Genomic DNA, 20737 nt, shown 5'->3' with positions numbered 1-20737 from the left:
GCTACTCAGGAGCCTGAGATCTGAGAATCATGGTTCAAAGCCAGCCTGGGCAGCAAAGTCCTATGAGACTCTTATCTCTAATTATCCACTCAAAAACTGGAAGTGGCTCTGTGGCTCAAGTGGTAGAGCACTAGCCTTGAGCACAAAGAGGCTCAGGGACAGCATCCAGGCCCTGAGTTCAAGCCCTACAACAAACAACAAAAAAAAAAATCTTCATAGGATTGAGCACTTACTAGGAACCAGACACTAGGACAGGAACTTTACATGCATTCATTCATCCATGCATTCATTCATCCATCCTCTTAACACCACTCGATCAAGCCAAGACACATTGATAATGTGTCTATTTTATAGATGTCCTAGGGAAGTGAAGCACTTGTAAAGAAGTGAAGGCACTTCCCTCTAGTGATTAATAATGCTGAAGTAAGAGAAGAGGAAGCAATTGGGCCCAGAGACAAAAAGAAACAAGTGGAATGACAGCACAGGACAATATAGAAGTAGAGAGGTCCCCCCCCAAAAAAATGAGGAGTTAGGGGCTGGAGAGTAGCAAAGACTTGCAAGTGGGAGGGAATGAGACTTGAGCCACAAATGCTCTGGACATGGCTGGAGATGGAGTTAAGGACAGGGAGAAGGGTGGTACTTTGGATCACAGGATGTAAGGAGGTAGAAGAAGGTGAATGGTGTTCTTTCTCTGAAATAGGGAGATCTGTGAAGACTGTGAGGATTGAGGTGTTAGCAGGATGCCCAGGATGCCAGGATGCCCAAAGACAATTAGCGCTATAGATCGTTCTTAATCTCAAAGAGAGAACTTGATAATGATCTTCATCATCACACAAGAGAAGCTTGCCTTGCTCTGTCCCTCACTTTCCAGGTTAGGAAGAAAACATCCAGTAAAAGTCTTAAAAGTCTCCCCATGATGACTTATAGCTCCTAGAAAGATGGCAATCAAAGTCATGAAAGTGCTGGGCACAGGTGGTTCATGCCTGTAATCCTAGCTACACAGGAGGCTGACATCTGAGGATTGTGGTTCAAAGCCAGCCTGGGGCAGGAAAGTCCCCATGAGATTCTTATCTCCAATTAACCATTCAAAAACCAGAAGTGGAACTGTAGCTCTAAGTAGCAGAGAACTAGCCTTGAGCAAAAGTGTTCAGGGACAGCCAGCACCCAGGCCCTGAATTCAAGTCTCACAACTGACAGGGCGGGGGGGGGGGGGGGGGGGGGAAGAGTTATGAAATTATGCAGAAAAAGAAAAAGACTAATGTGGGGTGGCAGAGATCACAGTTATTTATGGATTATAGTCATTATAAGGAACACAATATAGAAGGAAACACAAGAGTGTGTCATCATAAGAGAGAATGTTTTATTAGACCAAAGAGCCAAAGATAAGAAAAGCATTTCTTTAGCAACAAAGAGATAACTGCCATGAGAGGGTTCCGGAACTGTGATATAGTGGGCGAGTCAGAGGTGAGAAATCAGTAGAAGGTAGAAGAGGGGCCTGAAAAGATGGTTGGCCATGAAGAAAGAGGACTGGAACAGAGAGGAGCATAGAGCTGTGTGTTCTTAAAATGAAAGAGACTTCATGATATCTGATAAGAAGTAGCCTAGGAAGCAAGGAAAAAAGAAGGTATAGAGGAAGAAGGATAATGGATAGAGAGAATTCCCTCACAGGCTTCATTCAACCCATCTTGACTTCAATTGATTTCTGGCTCATTGTCTGCATATATCCATTGAAAAATCTTCTCTCTTAAAAAATGGAGCAATTACAATATTGCTTAACATACTTGAAGTTGATTTTTAAAATATAGTGAATGCATGAGGTCCTGAATGCTGGGGACTGATCCCCAGCACTTTTTTCCACATGGAAAAAGAAGGAAGAAAAAAATTTAAAAACCCTATGGTGAGAATTCCAAATCAGCAGATCAACAAAGCAAAGCAGGACAACATAGAGAAGAGGTTCAGAAACTCAAGGCTATCTTTTGCTTAGAGCTCAGCTAAAGAGTTCTCTGGGCTGCAGACTAGATCAGTTCTAGTTCAAAATATCAATTTGAACATATGTTTATCCCTACTAGGTGATACTACAAGAATGACAACTGAGATATTTTCATAAAAGTTTTCCAGCTAGCATTATTCTAGGGATAGCCTAGAATTTTCTCACCAACTCTATGAACAATGGCATATCTAGCATTACTCCTGTTACTTATCCGTATTAGGAAACTGAGGTGTGAAGAGGCATAAAGAGACCTTAAATCTTTTTCCTATTGGTTATACAGATAGACAATGCAGAGAATCAGAGTTTAAACACAGATAGTCATCCGCCCTCTTAGTGACTCTATATTATATTGATATATTGCTATATAGACAGCTATTTCCAAATTGCAGATTTCAATCCACTAGTTGGTATAAAATCAACAAATCATTCATCATTCAAGTAAAGTGCCTAACAGTACAGGGTGATTGGCCATAACATATCTACCTGCAATGATGATGAAGATCTTAACAGAATTCCAAACAACTAAAAACTGAATGATATATTCAGATTGCCTAAAATTCATTTCTTTTTTAATATTTTATTATCTTTAAGAGTTGTACAAAGGAGTAGTCATTCAACAAAGCTGTTTATGAACTCAGAGTGTCACTCCTTTCAATATCTAAAATTCATTTCTTAAGAAGTTATTATTATTCCAAACTTATTAGCATATAGATAGCCCACCGAATAAATTTTACTGCTTGAATGTGAGCAGTTTCTAGTCAATATCTATTAAGGACTTCCAGACACTTCATCTTCCTTTCATGTTAATAAAGGATGACACTGGTTTTAACTTGATTTTTTTTAAAAAAACATATTTATTTTCCTGATCTCAAGGTATTTGCCAAGCTTCATAAGGGGATACTGTTTAAGAAACAGATGCAAAATTATACTGAATGAATCTGTTATTATCATTATTATTAGTAGTAGTAAAAATAGGCAAAATGTACATGCACATACAATTTTCTTACCTGTGCCATCAATCTTTTGCTTATATATTAGGTCTTTTGATGTATCTGAGAAAAAGATAGTTCTCTCCTGGGCATCAAAATCAATTCCAACAAAAAAGGAAAGGCTCCCAGTCACTGGAACCATGACGTCTTCCTGAACAGACTGCGTGAATGGGATTCCACGCACAGCCAGCTGGGAGGAAAAGATCAGGAAGTTCTTGACAGCTGCAAAGAAAAGGACACACCACAGTCAGCCAGAGTGTATTTCTAGCCTCCCTAAGCTCCACAGAACTTATTATGATATTTTGTGTAAAGTCATAACTGGAAATAATGGGTGGAAAAGAGAAAAGATAAGCAACCATGATGGTGACACAAGTATTCTAATCTCACTTTTTCCTAAGAAACACTTCCTTACAGAATATATATATATATATATATATATGTCCAATACATATATATATACTTATATGTAAATGAAAGAGTTTTTTATGTAAACAATGATTTCCAGGGATGGGGATATAGCTCAGTGGGAGAGTGTTGACGCACTCTGCATAAGGCCTTGGGCTCTATTATAGAACTGGAAAATAGAAAATAACTCACAATTCAATCCTATAAAAATCTGAATGCCATAGTTAACGTTTCAAGAAACAAAGAGAAAAAGAAGATCAAGAAAACTAGAAGCCAGGCACCAGGGGCTCACACTTGTAATCCTAGCTACTCAGGAGGCTGGGATTTAAGGATCAAAATTCTAAGCCACCCTGAGATTCTGATCACTAATTAACCACCAGTAAGCCAGAAGTGGAGCTATGGCTCAAATGGTAGAGCACAAGGCTTGAGGGAAAAAAACTAAAGGACAGAACTCAGGACCTGAATTCAAGCCCCAAAATTGGCACATACATTTCTGTGCTTGTGCTCGTATATGCACACATGTGTATGCACACGCACACACGTGCACACACACACGCACACATACATGAACACACACAATCACAATCCTCTAAACAAGCAATTATAGGAAATTCCCAAAGACCAGATATTGACTTGGTCAAACACAGCTCTATGTACAGAAAAAGTAGTGCCTATAAACCCAGATGCCATATGGGTTACAGAAAGCTCATTCTCAGTGAGCAAGCAGAGGGGGAGCTGTTGTCAGGGTACAGATGTGCGTATATACCATACCCTACACTACCTACTATAAAATTGTCATAGATATCTTACCCACACAGTGGCGCTCATCAGCGGCCAGCTCAAAACCAAATGTACACTTGCAACGGTAGCCCAGACCATCATTATCTGTTCTGTGGCTCAGGACACAGATCTGCTCACAGCCCCCATTGTTGACTTCACAGGGATTGCTAGCTGGAAGGGAAAATGCAGAGGGCTAAATCACAATGCAAAATGGATAAATGATGCACAGCATGCAAGACCACGTGGGCTCTGCTGGTGAGAGATGGGGTTTCAATTCCATAAAGCCATCGCTCCTGGCTACCCCTGCAAGCATCCAGAGCTAGCCACACCAGCCCACTCTCAAACCAGCGGGATGCCCACAGCTGGATAAATATGGGATTCTTTCTCCCACAATAATTATGTTAGAGTCTGTCTGCCTATGTCCATGATTAGAAATAACTGCCACCAAATCGCCTTTAGTGCTATTTTTACTATTTATGAGATACAACTATTACTCGCCTGGGTACTTATTTTTTAAGCAAGCAAATGTACAACCAATAATCCTAAGAGATAAATATTGTTACTCCAGAAAGATCCAAAGGATTAGAAAAGTTACCCAGGGGCTGGGAAGGTGGCTCAGTGGTAGAGCGCTTACCTTGCATGCCTGAGGCCCTGGGTTCGATTCCTCAGCAACACATAAGCAAAAAGAAAAAAGCCGGAAGTGGCGCTGTGGCTCAAGTGGTAGAGCGCTAGCCTTGAGCTGAAGAGCTGAGGGATAGCGCCCAGGCCCAGAGTTCAGGCCCCACGACCAGACCCAAAAAAAAAAAAAGTTACCCAAGATTATTCAGTGGCCAGATAAACTGCTAAAATAGGATTCAGATCCAGTTTTGCCTGAAAACCCTACATGTCTGCCATACAAATCAATTTATGCTTCTAAAAGGTAGGAACTTTGGCAGGCCACAGAGAGAGCTCTTCTACCTGCTTTTTATACTCTCTTCTGAGACTTATTCTTCAAAAATTTACTTTCCTTTCTCAGGTTGACAGGCTTGGGAAACAACACCAGAAACTCTTCTAAGTCAAATAACAGGAACAGTCTGGATGATCAAACTTAGGCAGGGGTAGAAGTCAAATAAGTAGCTCGTAAGTTGAGTCAAAAACTATCCCAAATAGAGATTTCCAAAACATTTTCAGATAAACATGCTCTTGCCCAAAATGGTAATATTAAAGAATAGTCACCTAAACATATGCATTCTGTTTTTTCTAAGTCAACCAAATTACTTTATACCCTTTCTCCATTTAACTAGACTCATTACCTAATAGAGAACTAAACTAAAACAAAGATGTCTTTCTCTAAATTATAATTCACCAATATTAAGTTGTCTACCAACATAGCCTCACTTATTATTGTATCTCTTTTCTTTGGCCCACAAGCAAATATAGGAAAGACATAGACTGTTCAGATAGATACATCAAAGCTCAATTTAAAACTCTAAAACACAAATAAAACTTTAAGATAATGGACTAAAATAACATCTGAATCAAAATAAAATCTTAATGATCTGACTCGATTTAGCATGAGCATGGACACTTGTCATTTTCCTCTGTTGACCCCCAAACAAAACAGAAGAGTTTTCAAATGGATGAAATTCTCAGTGTAGAATGAAACTAGGTATGTGGATTTGCTTTGCTTGCTGCTAGATTCCCCAGCATCTTCAAACAATGCAGAGACCAATAAACATTTTAACTCCAAAATATATCCATTGCTTTAGATATCTGAGCAGCAAAGTCAATTTCATAGGGCTTAATACTCTAGATAGCCCTTCATATATTTGAGAATATTACCCAATTCTCTCAAGCTTCCTCATCATTAACTTCCATAGTTCTCAGAAACCAGGGTTATGTGGCTGGACGCTTACCATTGGGCTGCCTGAGAGCATGGTAAACAGTCACTCCGTAGGTCCTCAGGGAAGACTGGTGGTATACCTGGGGGTGAGGCTCTGTGAACTTGTTAGCCTTCATCACGGCCATCTTTGTCCAATCAGAAAAGAACACATGATCCTCAAACAAGCTTATTCCATAGGGATGAGGAATGAGGGAGCCTCCATGAACCACTGTCTTCCTATTGCAAACAATATAAAAATCATTTTTTTGGTTTGTCTTGCTATATTTTTAGTCAAGGTGTAGGTAGTACAGTGAAATGCCTAAAAAGTTAAATCATTTCTTGTTACCACATAGAAAACATAGAACAGATGCATCCTAAGATACATGTAAAGTTCCATCTTCATTTGATGGGACATTCATGTGGTTTCTTGGAAAAGACCATGAAGACTTAAATTCCAGTCCTAGACAACCATCCAGCTTGTTTTTAGATTTGGAGGCAAAATTACTATTTTCTCCCTTGCTCAGTATTCCTTTTTTCCTATATAAAAGGCTAATATGTAAGTCAGTATTTTAAATTTCATAGATGGGTTAGCATACTAAAAGTTGGAAGTCTGGTGGGAAATGCCCCCAGTACCCATTAACTACTTCTCAACAACAAGGGAGCAGACTATAAGTATAAGAGTTCAGCCCCAGCAAACACCCAGACCTTATGCATCTGCTTGATTAAAAAAAAGTCACTAGGAAGTGGTGCTGTAGCTCAAGTGGTAGAGTGCTCGCCTTGAGCTGAAGAGCTGAGGGACAGCGCCCAGGCCCAGAGTTCAAGCCCCACGACCGACAAAAAAAAAAAAAAAAGTCACTAGATCATATTTTTCTAGTAGAAACACAGCACAGAGCTGCTTAATTAGGAAGTTAAGAAGACCAAAAAGTGCTAAACAAAGGGAAGAAATCCACCTTGCCTACCATGACCACCTCTAGGTAAACAATGATTCCATTAGACACACGAATCAAGTGAGATAGAATTTCACTATATCTCACTAAAACTCCCTTATTTTCTTTATTTTGGCACTGTCTTTCTTTTGGGAAAAAAAATCTTAGCTAAAACAGCACATAGGGCTCTAATAAAAAACTTGATGAGACTGAGAATAGTGATCCAGTTATATGCACTATGTATGTAGGATATTAGTTCAGGCCAGCCTAGGTGAAAGATAGAGAGACAGAGAGAGGGGGAGAGGGAGGGAGAGAGAGAGATTTTGGAGGTATGATGTAAGTAGTAGTAGAGAACGTGGCTAGGAGGCACAAGGCCTTAAGTTCAAACCTCAATACTGTCAAAAAAAAAAATTCTACCAGACTTGAAGTATACTCCATTGGTGTATACTCAGTGTCAGAACATATGTTTAGCATGTATGAGACATGAAGCAAAAACAAATGTAAACTTGAAAACATAAAGTTGAAATACATATGAGCAGAGTAAAATCCAACCAATTCCCACTGTTAAGTTAAAATGTAGCTAGGTGCCTATGGCTCATATCTGTCATGTTGGCTATTTGAGAGACTAAGATCTGGAGAATCAAATTTCCAGACCAGCTCAGGCAGAAAAGTTCATTAGACTCCATCTCAATAGAAAAAGCTGAATTTAGTGGCATGCATCATATTCACCAAGCTATGCACCAATCTATGGAGAGTCCCAGCTATGCAGAGAAAAACAGGAAACTGATTTCATAGATCAGATGTTTTCCAAATCATACAGCTGTCTTTTCTGAAAGACTCTATATCAAAAATAAGCAGTATTAAAAAAAAAAAGATGGGCTGTAGATGTGGCTCAGCTGTAGTTCAGATCCCAATACTGTGAAAGCAAATAATAATAATAATAAATGATAATGATAATGATAATAATGTTTGTTGAGGAAACATTAGAAAAATCAGGTAAAGTGGTCTTGGAAAATAAAGCATGAGAGAAATAAATGAACTTCAAGGTAAGTGACACATGTGCTTCATGAGTTAAGGAGGTTCAAAGAATCAGTCTATGTAATATTTTATGACTGTCTTTACAAAACACAAGAGAAAGTAACAAAACGTGTAAAACTATAAAAATGCCCCTTACCTTTGAATTCCATCATAAGTTACAGTTTCAACATAGTCATAGCGGGAGTCAACCCAGTAAACTCGCTGGGATACAATATCCAGAGTAATGCCAGCAGGCCACCCCAGCTTTGTCTTTACTAAGTCTTTCCGGTTGCTGCCATCCATGAAAGCTCTTTCCAACTTGGGTTCCCCAGAAAGGCTCTCCCAATCTGAGAAGAACAAATAGCTACAAAAGAAAAAGCCAAAGATGAAAGGTTCTGTCATTTTGCAAGATTATCAGAAAATATTTATTCAGTGTATTTGGATCAATGGGATTTACCATTGACTACCAATGGAGGGATAAAGAATTAGATATGAAAAAGTGTTTACAAAAGGAAACACAGGAGGCTGGCAAGGTGGCTCAGTGGTAAAGTGCTTGCTTTGTATGCATGAGGCCCTGGGTTCAATTCCTCAGTACCACATAAACAGAAAAAATAGCCAGAAATGGTGCTGTGGCTCAAGTAGTAGAGCACTTGCCTTGAGCTAAAGAGCTGAGGGACAGTGCCCAGGCCCAGAGTTCAAGTGCCACAACTGACCAAAAAAAAAAAAAAAAAAAGAAACACAGCACTACATCAGTGGCTCACACCTGTAATCCTAGTTGCTCAGGAGGCTGAGATCTGAGGATCATGGTTTGAAGACCAAAATGGGCAGGAAAGTCTATGAGAATATTGTCTCCAATTAACCACCATAAAAGCTCAAGTGATAGAGTGTTAGCCTTGAGCAAAAAAGCTCAGAGAGAGCACCCAAGCCTTGACTTTAAGTTCCAGGACTGCCACCAAAAAACAACAACAACAAAAAGATACAGAAGTAAACACACTATATAAAAAGGATCAGGAATAAACACTCCATATTTTTTAAGATACGGGAGGAAATATACTCCATTTAAAAAAAAAATAAACAACTCTAAATAACAATTGCTAAAATGCATTAATATAGCAGTCTGAAATTGTGTAGTTACCTTAACTTTCTCCTCTGTTCCCTAGCTCTGTATTTCACTTCTTGTTGATATGAAAGAAAACTTAAAAATACAGTTTAAGACGAGCCATCAAGCTGGGTGCTGGTATCTCTAACCAATCTGCTAACTAACTATTCAGGAAGCTAAGATCTAAGGATATTGGTTCAAAGACAGCATAAACAGAAAAAATCCAAAAGACTCTTTTTCCAATTAGCCAGAAAGTGGCATTTTTCAAGTGGTAGAGCACCAACCTTGAGAAAAAACTAAGGGAGACCATAAGGCTTTGAGTTCAAGCCCTAATATGGTATACATGTGCACACATTTACACACACACACACACACACACACACACACACACACACTCATACACTCACAGAGCCATCAAGTTATAATTTCCTTCAGTCCTCCACTCTGTGGCATAACCCACTGGACAGTACTATTTTCAAGTACAGCTGATACAATACAATTGCAAACAACTACTAGTCATCAACACTTAAGCAACCTATAGTTCATCCAAGGGTACCTAAGACCCTGGTGCAAAATTCTAGAAAACTTAAATCTTCTAAAACACTTCTCAAATGTGGAGATTGGGAACATTTGCATTTAAGCTTGAAAGAAAGCTGATTGATTCACATTATAATGAGATATAAGCATTAATCTCAGCTCCAGCCTGTAACAACCACTAAAAGGAACATTACAACTGCCTTTCTCTTTTTAAAAAAAAATATTAGCTAACTCATGTTAGAGCAACATTTTATAATGGAGCAATATAATATTGTTTGACCATAATAATTAAATAACTAATAATAATTGAATCAGACTAGACTTCACTCTTGGCTAGCAATTATGGCAAATACTAAAAATAAAGTTCATATCTCAATGCATCAAGTATATTTAGCACAGCAGTAGATGTGTTTGTATTATGTGTCCTCAAATAAGATTACAGTTAGACAATTTCTTTAATGGCCTCATGAATAGCAACAAAATAACAAGTAATTTGGATTAACCACCAAATAATCCACTAGGTATTTCATATTTAGGGGGAGGAACAAAACTTGAACATACAGGAATTAGTACGTTTTCACATGACTTACCCCACAGTTGGGTCCAAGGCAATTCCTCTAGGGTGTCCTAAGTTTTCAGTAATAAGGGTAACCCGCTGGCTTCCATCCAAATTTACCATATCTATGCGGTTGACCTTTGTCTCCACCAGGTAAAGTTTATTGTTAATCCAGTCCACAGCCAGATTCTCTGGAGCTTCCACAGAAACATTGAGAACTTCTTGGATATTTAAACCATTAATGTCAACTGAAAAAACCTACAAGAAAAGCTAGAATTATACTACATAGGCATGACTGTGGGAAGTTTTCCCACTTCATTCAGAATGTCTATTTTGTAGGAATCAGTTATCTTCTAGACCTTCTTGGTGTTTGTCATAAGTTTAATTAGAAGATTGGAGGTGTGGCTTCCGTGGTACAACACAAACCTGAGTCAAGTTTAATTAGAGTATGGATATTTTGGATGAAGATGGTGGTGATGGTTTGTGTTGATCCTTGGTTGTAATCAAATCTGAATTATTAGTAATCTATATTTCTAGAAAAATTATGCAAATTAATATTTAAGTGAATTAGGTTTTATTAGTATATAATATATTAAAGGAAAAATAACAGGATAAATAAAATTCTGTACCTCTTTGGGGGTCTCTATAACTTAGGTTTTAAAAATCTGTACTGCATAACTCAAAGTTGAAGTTAAATCATCTCACTTTCCAAATAAGACAGTGTAATGAAAATGTGGCTATTACATAGTGTCAGTGTTTCTTATCCCAATCCTCAATTACAATTCCACTTAGAAGATGCAAGTACAAGTCTGATTTCTATCATCCAGAAAAGCAGTGTACTTTTTACATTTTAAATGATCAAGTTTCAAAACTGACTACATTAAATCTCGTTTTTGAAAGAATGTCTACTATTTCTTTTAATTAGGCTTTTGGACTCATTTTGGAATAAAATTAAAAGTTGCTCCAACCTAATCCATATAATAGACTGCTTTGTGTAATAGGTCCCATGAAACAGTATAGCATGGAGAAGGTGCTGATTAACATAAAATATCTTAAGGGCCTTTTCTGTTAGAAAACAATGGTGCTTTCCCTTCAACTCCCCCCCACCAAAATGAGAAGCTATCAGCACTTTTCACTGGCAAGTTCTAGTCAGCTCCCAAGCTACACTCCAGAAATTTCTATTTACCTTATCTCGCACAGGATCTGTCCAAAAAACTTTGTGCAGACGGTAGTGAAAATCCACACCCACGGCCACGCCACGGTTTTGAGACTCTACTAGAATCTGGAAGCTTCTTCCATGAATATCACCAATAATCAAATCTCGACCATTGGAGAAGATAATGGAGGCCTCTTGAACTAAAGGTGAAGAAGGAAACACTCCTTCAAGTGAGCAAGGACTGACATGCTTTCTGCATTTGAAAATGTTTTCTTCTATGTTACCTTAGTTCTTCCTAAAATAAATCTCTAAGAAAGACAGATGATAACCATTCTGTCCATTTTTTTGGTGGACAAACTAAGGCACAAAGAAGCCTAGCAAACATATCCAAAGTTACAGTGAGTTAGGATCAGAATCTGGCGAGAATTCAACCATCCTAATAGTCCAATGAAGTATCAACAACATGAAAGAGAGGGCACTTTATCTTTATGTGCTCCTTTAGATTGTATGAACACACTCTAAATTCAGAACATACTTTAAAGATCACTGAAGAATTCCTTGTTCTGTAAAATCATATATATATATATATATATATATATATATATATATGATATTAATATGGCAAGTGGTAAGTCCAAATGTGGGCTGTCTATTTGCAATAGCTAAAAGTAAGAAATGATTTAAAATTCCATTAGTAAAGAGGATTAATTAAATAAGTTATGTACATAAAAAGAGGGAATCTTTTTTATTTTTTGTACATTTTTTTGTAAAAATACTGTACAGAGGGGTTACAGTTACCCGAGCAAAGTAATGAGTATATTTCCAAAGAGGGAATTTTATGCCACTATAAAGAATTAAAGAAGAGCTCCATGTGCTCATATGGAAAGCTCTCAAAAATATATTGACATTATGCTTTGGATATGTATGTGTATGTCTTTTCAGAGGGGCAAAGTGGGATAAAGAAAAGGAGAGAAGGGTGAACAAATGCAGTCATAGTATTCAGTATACTCTATATGGAAAATAAACTTTGCAACTTGTGGGCAGGGATGGGAGGGGAAATCTAGGTGAAAGTGAAGGAAGGGATACATTGTCCAATAAAGAAATGTACTCATTATCTGAGAAATGGTAACCCCTCTGTACAACACCTTAACAATAACAATAAAATGATATTTAAAATATATTGACAGCAAAATAAACTGCATACAGTTTGTTGCTGTATATGTAAAAATAGTTAAATATCTATACTTACTTATACTTATTCATGCATTTAAAGATGTCTAGAATTGGAATAATGAAACAGAAATTACTTGTGGGAGAGGTGAAGTAGAAAGTTGCAGGGGAGACACTTTACTATATATTCTCTTAAAAATTGAAAGTTTTGAACATGAATATATTACCCATTCATAAATAAAGAAATTTTAAAATCAGCTGCACCTAAAAGTAAATGCATAAGAAATCAGTTATTGCAAGACAAAAATAACTAGAAAATGGGGCATTCATAAATCAGATGAAGCATATAGTTTCAGAAAGCACCAAAAGCACATCATAATCAAGTATAAAACAATAGCTGATGAACAGAGGTAAAAGCTAGGTGTGTGGCAGCACACTTGCCTAGCATGCAAAAGGCTCTGGGTTCAATTCCTAGCACCACAAGAAAAATAAGAAGGTAAAATAGAGATGTGGAAATCTACAGTAACAAAAGTGGTTTGGAGAGATTATAGTACTCTTAGACAGAGACCAACAAAATATCCAGAATGAAGACATGAAAATTCTCAGCCAAATTTAACATATCCATTTAGAAACATGACTAAACGTGGTATGAGTAATGCCAAAATTATTTTCAATTTCGTGGTAAGCAAATTAATTAAAGTTAACATCCAGGTGTCAGTGGCTCCCACCTGTAATCCTAGCTATGCATGAAGCTGAGATCTGAGGATTATGGCTCTAAGCTTGCTCAGACAGGAAAGTTCTTGAGATTTATCTCCAATTAATCACCAAACAGATGGATATAGAGCTGTGGCTCAAGTGATAGAGTACTAGCCTTGAGGAAAAAAAGCTAAGGGAAAGTACCAAGGCCCTGGATTCACACACAGACACACACACACACACACACACACACACACACACACACACACACACACACACACACACACACACACACACACACACACATATACACACAAGAAAAAGTTGAATGTTCAAGTCAGTCAAATATAGTCATAAGACTTACTCTAAAATTAAAAGTGGTGGATGTCAGAGTAGCCTAAGCCAATAAAAAAACTAATAAAAATTAATGATCACTATTAATACATATATTGATATGAAATTAATATTGACCCATCCTTCCCAGCAGCAGGGGTCATGCCAATTTGAGATGATAAAATCCTGCCAGCAGCATAAATGTGGATAGCTCTTTGCCATCAGAAGGAAGATACACAGAAGTTAACTGTCAAGAGATACACAGTGTGCACAGTTTACTCACAGGAATCATTAGCTCTGCAATGCTGCTCACGCTCCAGGATGTACCCCTCCTCACAGTGGCACAGATGGTGGCCAAATCGGTTCTCACATTTCTGATCACAGATTCCCCATATCTTGCAGTCATCAAAGTCTGTCATGTTTAAAAAACAAACACATGCATAATCATGTTTAGAAGAGTTTCTTGAGTGCTCTCAGACAAAATCCTGGAAAGCATGATGAAGAATATAGTTATTCCCTTCTCCAAAAGGACTCCATCTAGCAGTTGGCCCCAATTCCAGGAGTACTGTAAAAAATAGGAACTCAGAACAGGCACCTTCAGTGAGAAGAAACAAACCCAAGATCATGGAAATCACTTTGTTAAATCTACCTGAAGGCTATTGTTACAGAAGATCACAACACGGATTCACAGCCCTGTGGCACCAGATTTCACTTATTTGTCATATATGGCTTTTAGTATAGATTCTTACCTCTAAAACTTTGCTTTTCAAATAGTAGCCCCTATATTTATCTAAATTTGGCATTTCTTTGAAAAAAAGAAATAAAATTAATAATACTGTTCCCTGGTCATATGTGCTACATTTTAAGTCTCCAGTGTCACACATTAGAGAGTATTAGAGTAAACATGCAGGAATGTATACATACTGAAGAAGGCTCTATTAGGCAACATTATTTCAGAACAAGTAAGACTTGACTTGCCCACATGACAGCTCTATACAGTTAACAAGCAGAAGCAGGAAGACCACAAGTTCAAGGCCAGCCCAGGCAAAGTTAGTGAGATATTACCATAAAAACTAAAGGGTTTTGAGGGTGTAGCCCAAGTGGTAGAATGCTTACCTAGCTAGGTCCTAGGTTCAACTCACTGAAACACATGCACACACAACAAATATGTATCATCAGTTAAATAAGAAGGAAAGTGTGCTGGGCACCAGTGGCTCACGTCTGTAATCCTAGCTACTGAGGAGGCTGAGATCTGAGGATCACAGTTTAAAGCCAGCCCGGCAGAAAAGTCCATGAGACTCTTATCTCCAAAAAACCACTAGAAAACCAGAAGTGGCGCTGTGGCTCAAGCAGTAGAGTGCTCACCTTGAGCTGAAGAGCACAGGGACAGTGCCCAGGCCCAGAGTTCAAGCCCCACGACCAACAAAAAAAAGAAGAAGAAGAAGCAGAAGAAGAAGAAGAAGAAGAAGAAGAAGAAGGAAAGCGTGAGGAGAGTAGAAATTAAGTTTTTTTCATGAGAATCAAAGGGAGTGAAAATTAAGTGAAACACTATATGCACACATAATCCATTATTCTTATATAGTTTTCTTCTTATTTTGTGCCTCCTCCTACCACCAAATACTGCTCTGAAAATAATTTAAAACCTGTTTTTAGTTTAGGCCACCATAGGCATCTCTGACCTTCTGCTGCATAATTCTCCTCCATGCTGAATGACTGCCCAACCCTAACTCTGCACCACCTTGTCATTCTATCAACAAACAGTGTGTCCTGTCAACCAGAAACAATGAGCCTTTAAACTGCTTCAGCATGCCATAGAGGGTCCATTATAAAGTCAAGACTACCAGGAACAGAGAAAGGGCAGGAAGATGCCAGATCTCATGTCAGGATCAACTCAATTTTATTCTTGATTACCAAAAGGCCTTCATCAATGGGCTATGTCTAAAGAGGAGAAACACTGCATATATTTCCAACACAAGAAGCTTCTGGCATGATCCAGCCACACACAAGGAAATCTTCTCATGAGTATGTGTTGGTTTGAAATGCATGAGATAGCAAACCAAAACAATAATTTAGCTAGTTAAACAAGTACAATTGGTTTCATAATATCATGTATTTAAAGAGTTCTCTTTACAGAAAAATATGGTTTTCTTTGAAACAAAGATGAAATAAATGTTAAACTAGCTTCAAAACTCATCAAGCACTTTTGAAGGAGAGGGAAGGTCACAGGAAAACAATCTCAGCAGGTAGGTAGCAGGGGCCTCACATTCACAAAGGCTTCAAATATCAAGATGGGCACCAGTGGCTCACGCCTATAATCCTAACTACTTAGGAGGCTGAGATCTGAGGATCACAGTTCAAAGCCAGCTTGGGCAGGAAACTCCTTGAGACTCTTATCTCCAATTAACTGCCAGAAAACCGCAAGTGGTACTGTGGCTCAAGCAATAGAGCTGAAGAGATCAGAAACAGTGCCCAGGCCGAGTTCAAGACCCATGACTGACAAAAATATACATATATATGGACTCATGAGCCTGTCTCTAAATAAGGTTGTCCATAGTAAAAGTCCCAGAAAGATACTGGGAAGACTAAAAGATGTTTTTTGTGAAGGCTAAACAAATACCCCTTGTGCATTGGGTCACAACAAAGTAAAAGTGTTCTTATGAATTCTGAAACGATCATGTACACAACATATGGTATCATTTTCTATATTACACTCATTGTATTCATTAGTAGGCTATGTGTAAAATAACCTTGTTATATGTATGTGTAATATAACCTTTTCATTTAAGAAGTTACAAAACATTGAAGTTGGAAGTGGAGCTGCAGCTCAAGTGGTAGAATGCAAGCCTTGAGCAAAATAAAACACATGAAATCTTGAGGCCTTGATTTCAAGCCCCAGTACTGGTAAAAAAAAAAAAAAAAAATCAGAAATAAGAGCTAAGCATGGTGGCACATGCACGTGTGTCAGCACTCAGGAAGCTAAGGCAGGAAGACAGAAAGCTAGAGGCAGTGCCAGTTATATAGCAAGACTGGTTAAAACAAACAAAACAATAAAAGAAAACAAAAATCCGGGAGGAAGAAAAGGGAAAAGGAAATGAAAGCATTAAAGCTTATTGTTCATAGCCTAAGATTTGGTAATCCATGGTCATGCCTAATTTCCCCACTCTAATCATAGCAGCACGTAAAGCTGCAATCAGAACCAAAAATGTCCCAGTTGGAGAAATCATTCTTGTGATTCAGATAGCACAGATGTGGGGAAATCATTGGTGAACCGGTGTCTGAGTGAGGGATAGCCAGAGCTGGAAGCATCATAATTTAAAAACAAAACTTGTTTGTCTTGAATGTGAGCTCCAGCAGAGGTAAAATTGGTGAAATTAGCCATCAGCTGAGCGTAGGCACTGACTTTGCCTATCCCTGCCAATCACCAGAGCAATCATCTAGTGATCTTCCACTCTATCAGGTAACAACTCTTTAGTTGCTGGATCTTATGGATATTTGTGCATCCTAGAAAACAGGCCAAGAAAGCAGGCCCAGGAGGGGCACTTGATGGGCTTAGGGCAGTAGATATCTACCAACCATGCGGGTGAAAGTATTTCCTTACTTAATACAACATGGTACTGACCCTTCTTCCAAACACTACAGAAAGAAACATAAAATACCACTCCCTTCATCAGGGAATGGACAGGTTCATGTAGCTCTAGTCAACCCCCTCATATGAAACCACTCTTGAACTTCGTGTACCTCACACAAGCTCTTCAGAGTCCACACTTCCCACTTTGCAGGTTTTCCGTGAGAACTGAGCACTCTTTGATATATAGACCATCACCCCTATGGAGGTCAGAGGTCACAGAGCCTATCAGCACACTGTGATGATTCCCAGGAGCTCCCTCCTGTCACTTACCAAGACAGGTACGGCTGTCATTGTGGTTGATGATAGATGCTGGGGGACAAAAGCACGCTCCTCCATTTGGTGTCTTGTGGCATTGGTACTCACAGTTTAAAACAGAGCACATACTCATATCTAAACAGAAGGAGAGGGAAAAAAATCATTGTTAAGTGAACAGTTTCCGGAAAGAGCAGTTTAGATAACAGCTTCTTTTCCTGTAAGTAAAAGCCAAAACAACCATGTGGTAGAAGAGGAAAAGTCTTTCCACATTAAAAACCTTCCTGCAATATTGTCCAGTAAAAGCCTTGTCCATAAAGCATTACCAATGCTGTTAGGTGCAATTACAAAACCATCACACATGCTATTTGTGGAAAAATCAGATCCTAAGTCTATCATTGTGTCTAAGCATTAAAGGGGACAAAGAACTCACAAGGAACTGACTGACAATATGCTCTAAAAAAGTTAGAGCATGGCTATCTTCAAGTGGTGAGATTCTGTGTGGTTTTTTTTGTTGGTGTTTCCATTTTTATTTCCCTTCGTTAATTTTTTTAATCCTTTCAGCAATGACAATAAATCTGTTAATTTTAAAGCTTTTCAGCAGAGTTCCTACATAAGATGGAACATCTCAACATATTTAAATATTAGATTTTTTTCATGGAAAAATCCTCGGGGTTATTATAGTACTATAGATGCATTTGGACAATCTTGATTTAGAAAATACACAGCCAATTAAATCAAGTCTATATATTGCATTCCCTAGAGGCCTATCAGCTGTCCAGAGTTGTTAATGGTGAAAGGAATGTTCTACAGCCACAAAAAGAATAAAAGAAAAGAACGCCACACAGTTTCCCCACAAAATAAAACATCATTAATGATAGTCACAAAATTTGTATTTAAGCTGCTTGTCTTTTATGGAATATTAAACTCATAAATGAATTTGTTAAATAACTGATCTTAAACATATTGCACAGTTTCTATTCCTTGACACAAGTAGTAAAATAAAAAGAAAATTGACACAAAAAAAAACATCAACATACAACACTGGCCATGATCAATTCAATTTTACTTTTAGAAAACAATTCAAAGCCAAAGCAAGGAGATATGACAAAGTAAACAGGTCTCAAGAAACAAAGGACAGCCACTCATTTTGTCATATCATTGCTAAATGACTCCATGTTCCTGACCACATATATGGTATATGTATGTGCACAGCGGAGGGAAGCTAGGAGGAGGACACAGGATCAGTGGGAAATGGGAAAACATACAACAAAAGGGCCCATCAGCTGAAAATGAACTAAACAACCCAAAGACAGCAATGGGAAGAGAGGGATGAGAGGGAAAAAGGGAACAGCTTACAGTAAGCAAAAGGAAAGAATGTCCATATCACCTGATGTGGAAGATATAATTGTATTGTCAAAGCTCATAGAATTCACAAACTTTATAGACCATGATAATGACAATTGGCCTTGTGAAGGTTAAAATGTGTTTGTGACTATAACTAAGTATCACTATTCCACAATACTGTGAAATGTGTGAATTTTATGTGATCACCTAATCTCAATTTAAAAAAAAGTGAGAGAAGGGATGGATGACAATGTTGTCAGACACTTTGTACTCATATACTGTTTTATAGAATGGGAACTTCTTTGTACAACTACTTAAAGATAATAAAAAAATTTTTTAAATGAAAAGAAACTGCTATAAAAAGAATTACGCTACTATAGACCTGATCACTAGGTGGAAAAGGCTTCCTAAGTCTAAAAATAAAGGACAAATATTTTATAGTTAAAAAACAAAGAAAAGAATTCAAAGTACATACCCTGGAAATTAGGAGCATCATGTGAAACAGTAAAGACAGATAAGGCCTTTGTCTATTAATGATGAAACTAGAAATTAAATGTTCTAGACAGGGCTTAGAGTAGAGTGCTTGCCTAGCATGTGCAAGTCCCTGGGATTAATCCCTAGCATTATAAAAATTTCATCATCATCATCACCATCAATAATAATCGTAATAATAAAATCTAAGTATTTTTGGAGTCATCAAAATTGTTCCACACTTACCACAATTTCTTCCACTAGTCGTGTTGGTTTCATCTTCTCCTTCTGGACAATCTGAAACCCCATCACAAACTTGAAAAATGGAGATGCATTTTCCAGACTTTGGACAAGCCCATTCTCTTGGGTAGCATGTGTGGTAGCGATGGTGACTGCTTTCTGTGGAGGAACAAGAGACAGTTGCAGGCCACTGCAAGGAGGAGGCGGCTTTTCTGATTCATGGTTAAGAGAAGATTGGGTTGATAAAAGAAATCTTTATATCCTTCATACTTTGCAATACTCTGTAATTTACGATAAACACTCCATTCCTAACTCTACCATTAACCTTTTACTGAGATTCTAAGAAATGACAAAATGCAATTTTGCCTCCGGAGGAAATAGCCCCCATAGGCTACAAGAGTGAGAAGCAGATATGAGCCTGAATTATCAACAAACTAGATTCTGCTAAGAGAATATTCAGTTATTTATTCATAAACTAGGGCTATCAAGGTAACTCCACGATTCCTGAGTTTGAGGCTTTCTCGTTTGATTTGTTTTGCATTCAGTGAAATGTTAATAAAAGGAAAACTATAACTCAAATGTAGGAAAAACACTGCTGAAAACATGAAAACATAAACTCAGAACAAGCATCACCTTGATTATGTCCGGGATTAGCACAGCACATGTAACGTGTTATATGGTATGGGTATTTGTAACTTCAAAACTGTGGGAGGGCTGGGCACCGGTGACTCACACCTGTAACACTAGCTACTCAGGAGGCTGAGATCTGAGGATCACAGTTCAAAATCAGCCCACGCAGGAAAGTCTGTGAGACTCTCATCTCCAGTTAACCAACAGAAAACTGGAAGTGGCGCTATGGCTCAAGTGATAGACTGCTTGCCTTGGGCTGAAGAGCTAAGGGATAGTGCCCAGAGTTCAAGCTCCAACAACAAAAAAAAAAACTCTGGAAGGTGTTGCTGATGACAGCAGCAGGGGAGAAGATGAATATCATTGGCAATTCCTTCTCAAATAACCCTTCACCCCATCCCTGGGCAGTGACATGTCCTACACCCATCAATCCCTAGCTTCATGCCAAATGTTTCCAGTTGGCCTCTCCATCACAGGGGACCTTGACCCATTTAGAGTTCAGAATTTGTAAAAATCAAAATAAAACTCTTACCACAGTTCAATCGCTTTTCAAGGTTGTAAAGTCTAAGTCAAATCACATTTAAATCTGTTTTTCCCTCATTTCCCAGCTTACTACTTTAACATATATAAAATGGGTGGTCTTAAGGGGAACAGGTC

General features: G+C 38.1%; 1 protein-coding gene across 1 annotated transcript in view; it reads right to left on the bottom strand.

Moving 5' to 3' along the window:
• Lrp2 (LDL receptor related protein 2) overlaps window positions 1–20737 on the bottom strand; it is a 196126-nt gene that overhangs the window by 118212 nt on the left and 57177 nt on the right. The window contains exons 8-16 of the mRNA XM_070021406.1: window positions 19460–19612; window positions 17414–17533; window positions 13799–13927; window positions 11347–11516; window positions 10195–10418; window positions 8126–8332; window positions 6060–6262; window positions 4195–4335; window positions 2998–3201 (exon numbers count right to left, since the gene is read on the bottom strand). Of these exons, the coding sequence (XP_069877507.1) occupies window positions 2998–3201; window positions 4195–4335; window positions 6060–6262; window positions 8126–8332; window positions 10195–10418; window positions 11347–11516; window positions 13799–13927; window positions 17414–17533; window positions 19460–19612 (1551 nt within the window). The remainder of the gene's footprint in view (window positions 1–2997; window positions 3202–4194; window positions 4336–6059; window positions 6263–8125; window positions 8333–10194; window positions 10419–11346; window positions 11517–13798; window positions 13928–17413; window positions 17534–19459; window positions 19613–20737) is intronic.

The sequence above is a fragment of the Dipodomys merriami genome, unplaced genomic scaffold (assembly GCF_024711535.1).
Source record: "Dipodomys merriami isolate MVZ:Mamm:240054 unplaced genomic scaffold, mDipMer1.0.p SCAF_1, whole genome shotgun sequence".
NCBI classification, from domain to species: domain Eukaryota; kingdom Metazoa; phylum Chordata; class Mammalia; order Rodentia; family Heteromyidae; genus Dipodomys; species Dipodomys merriami.
This window is presented reverse-complemented; position numbering and strand designations above follow the sequence as displayed.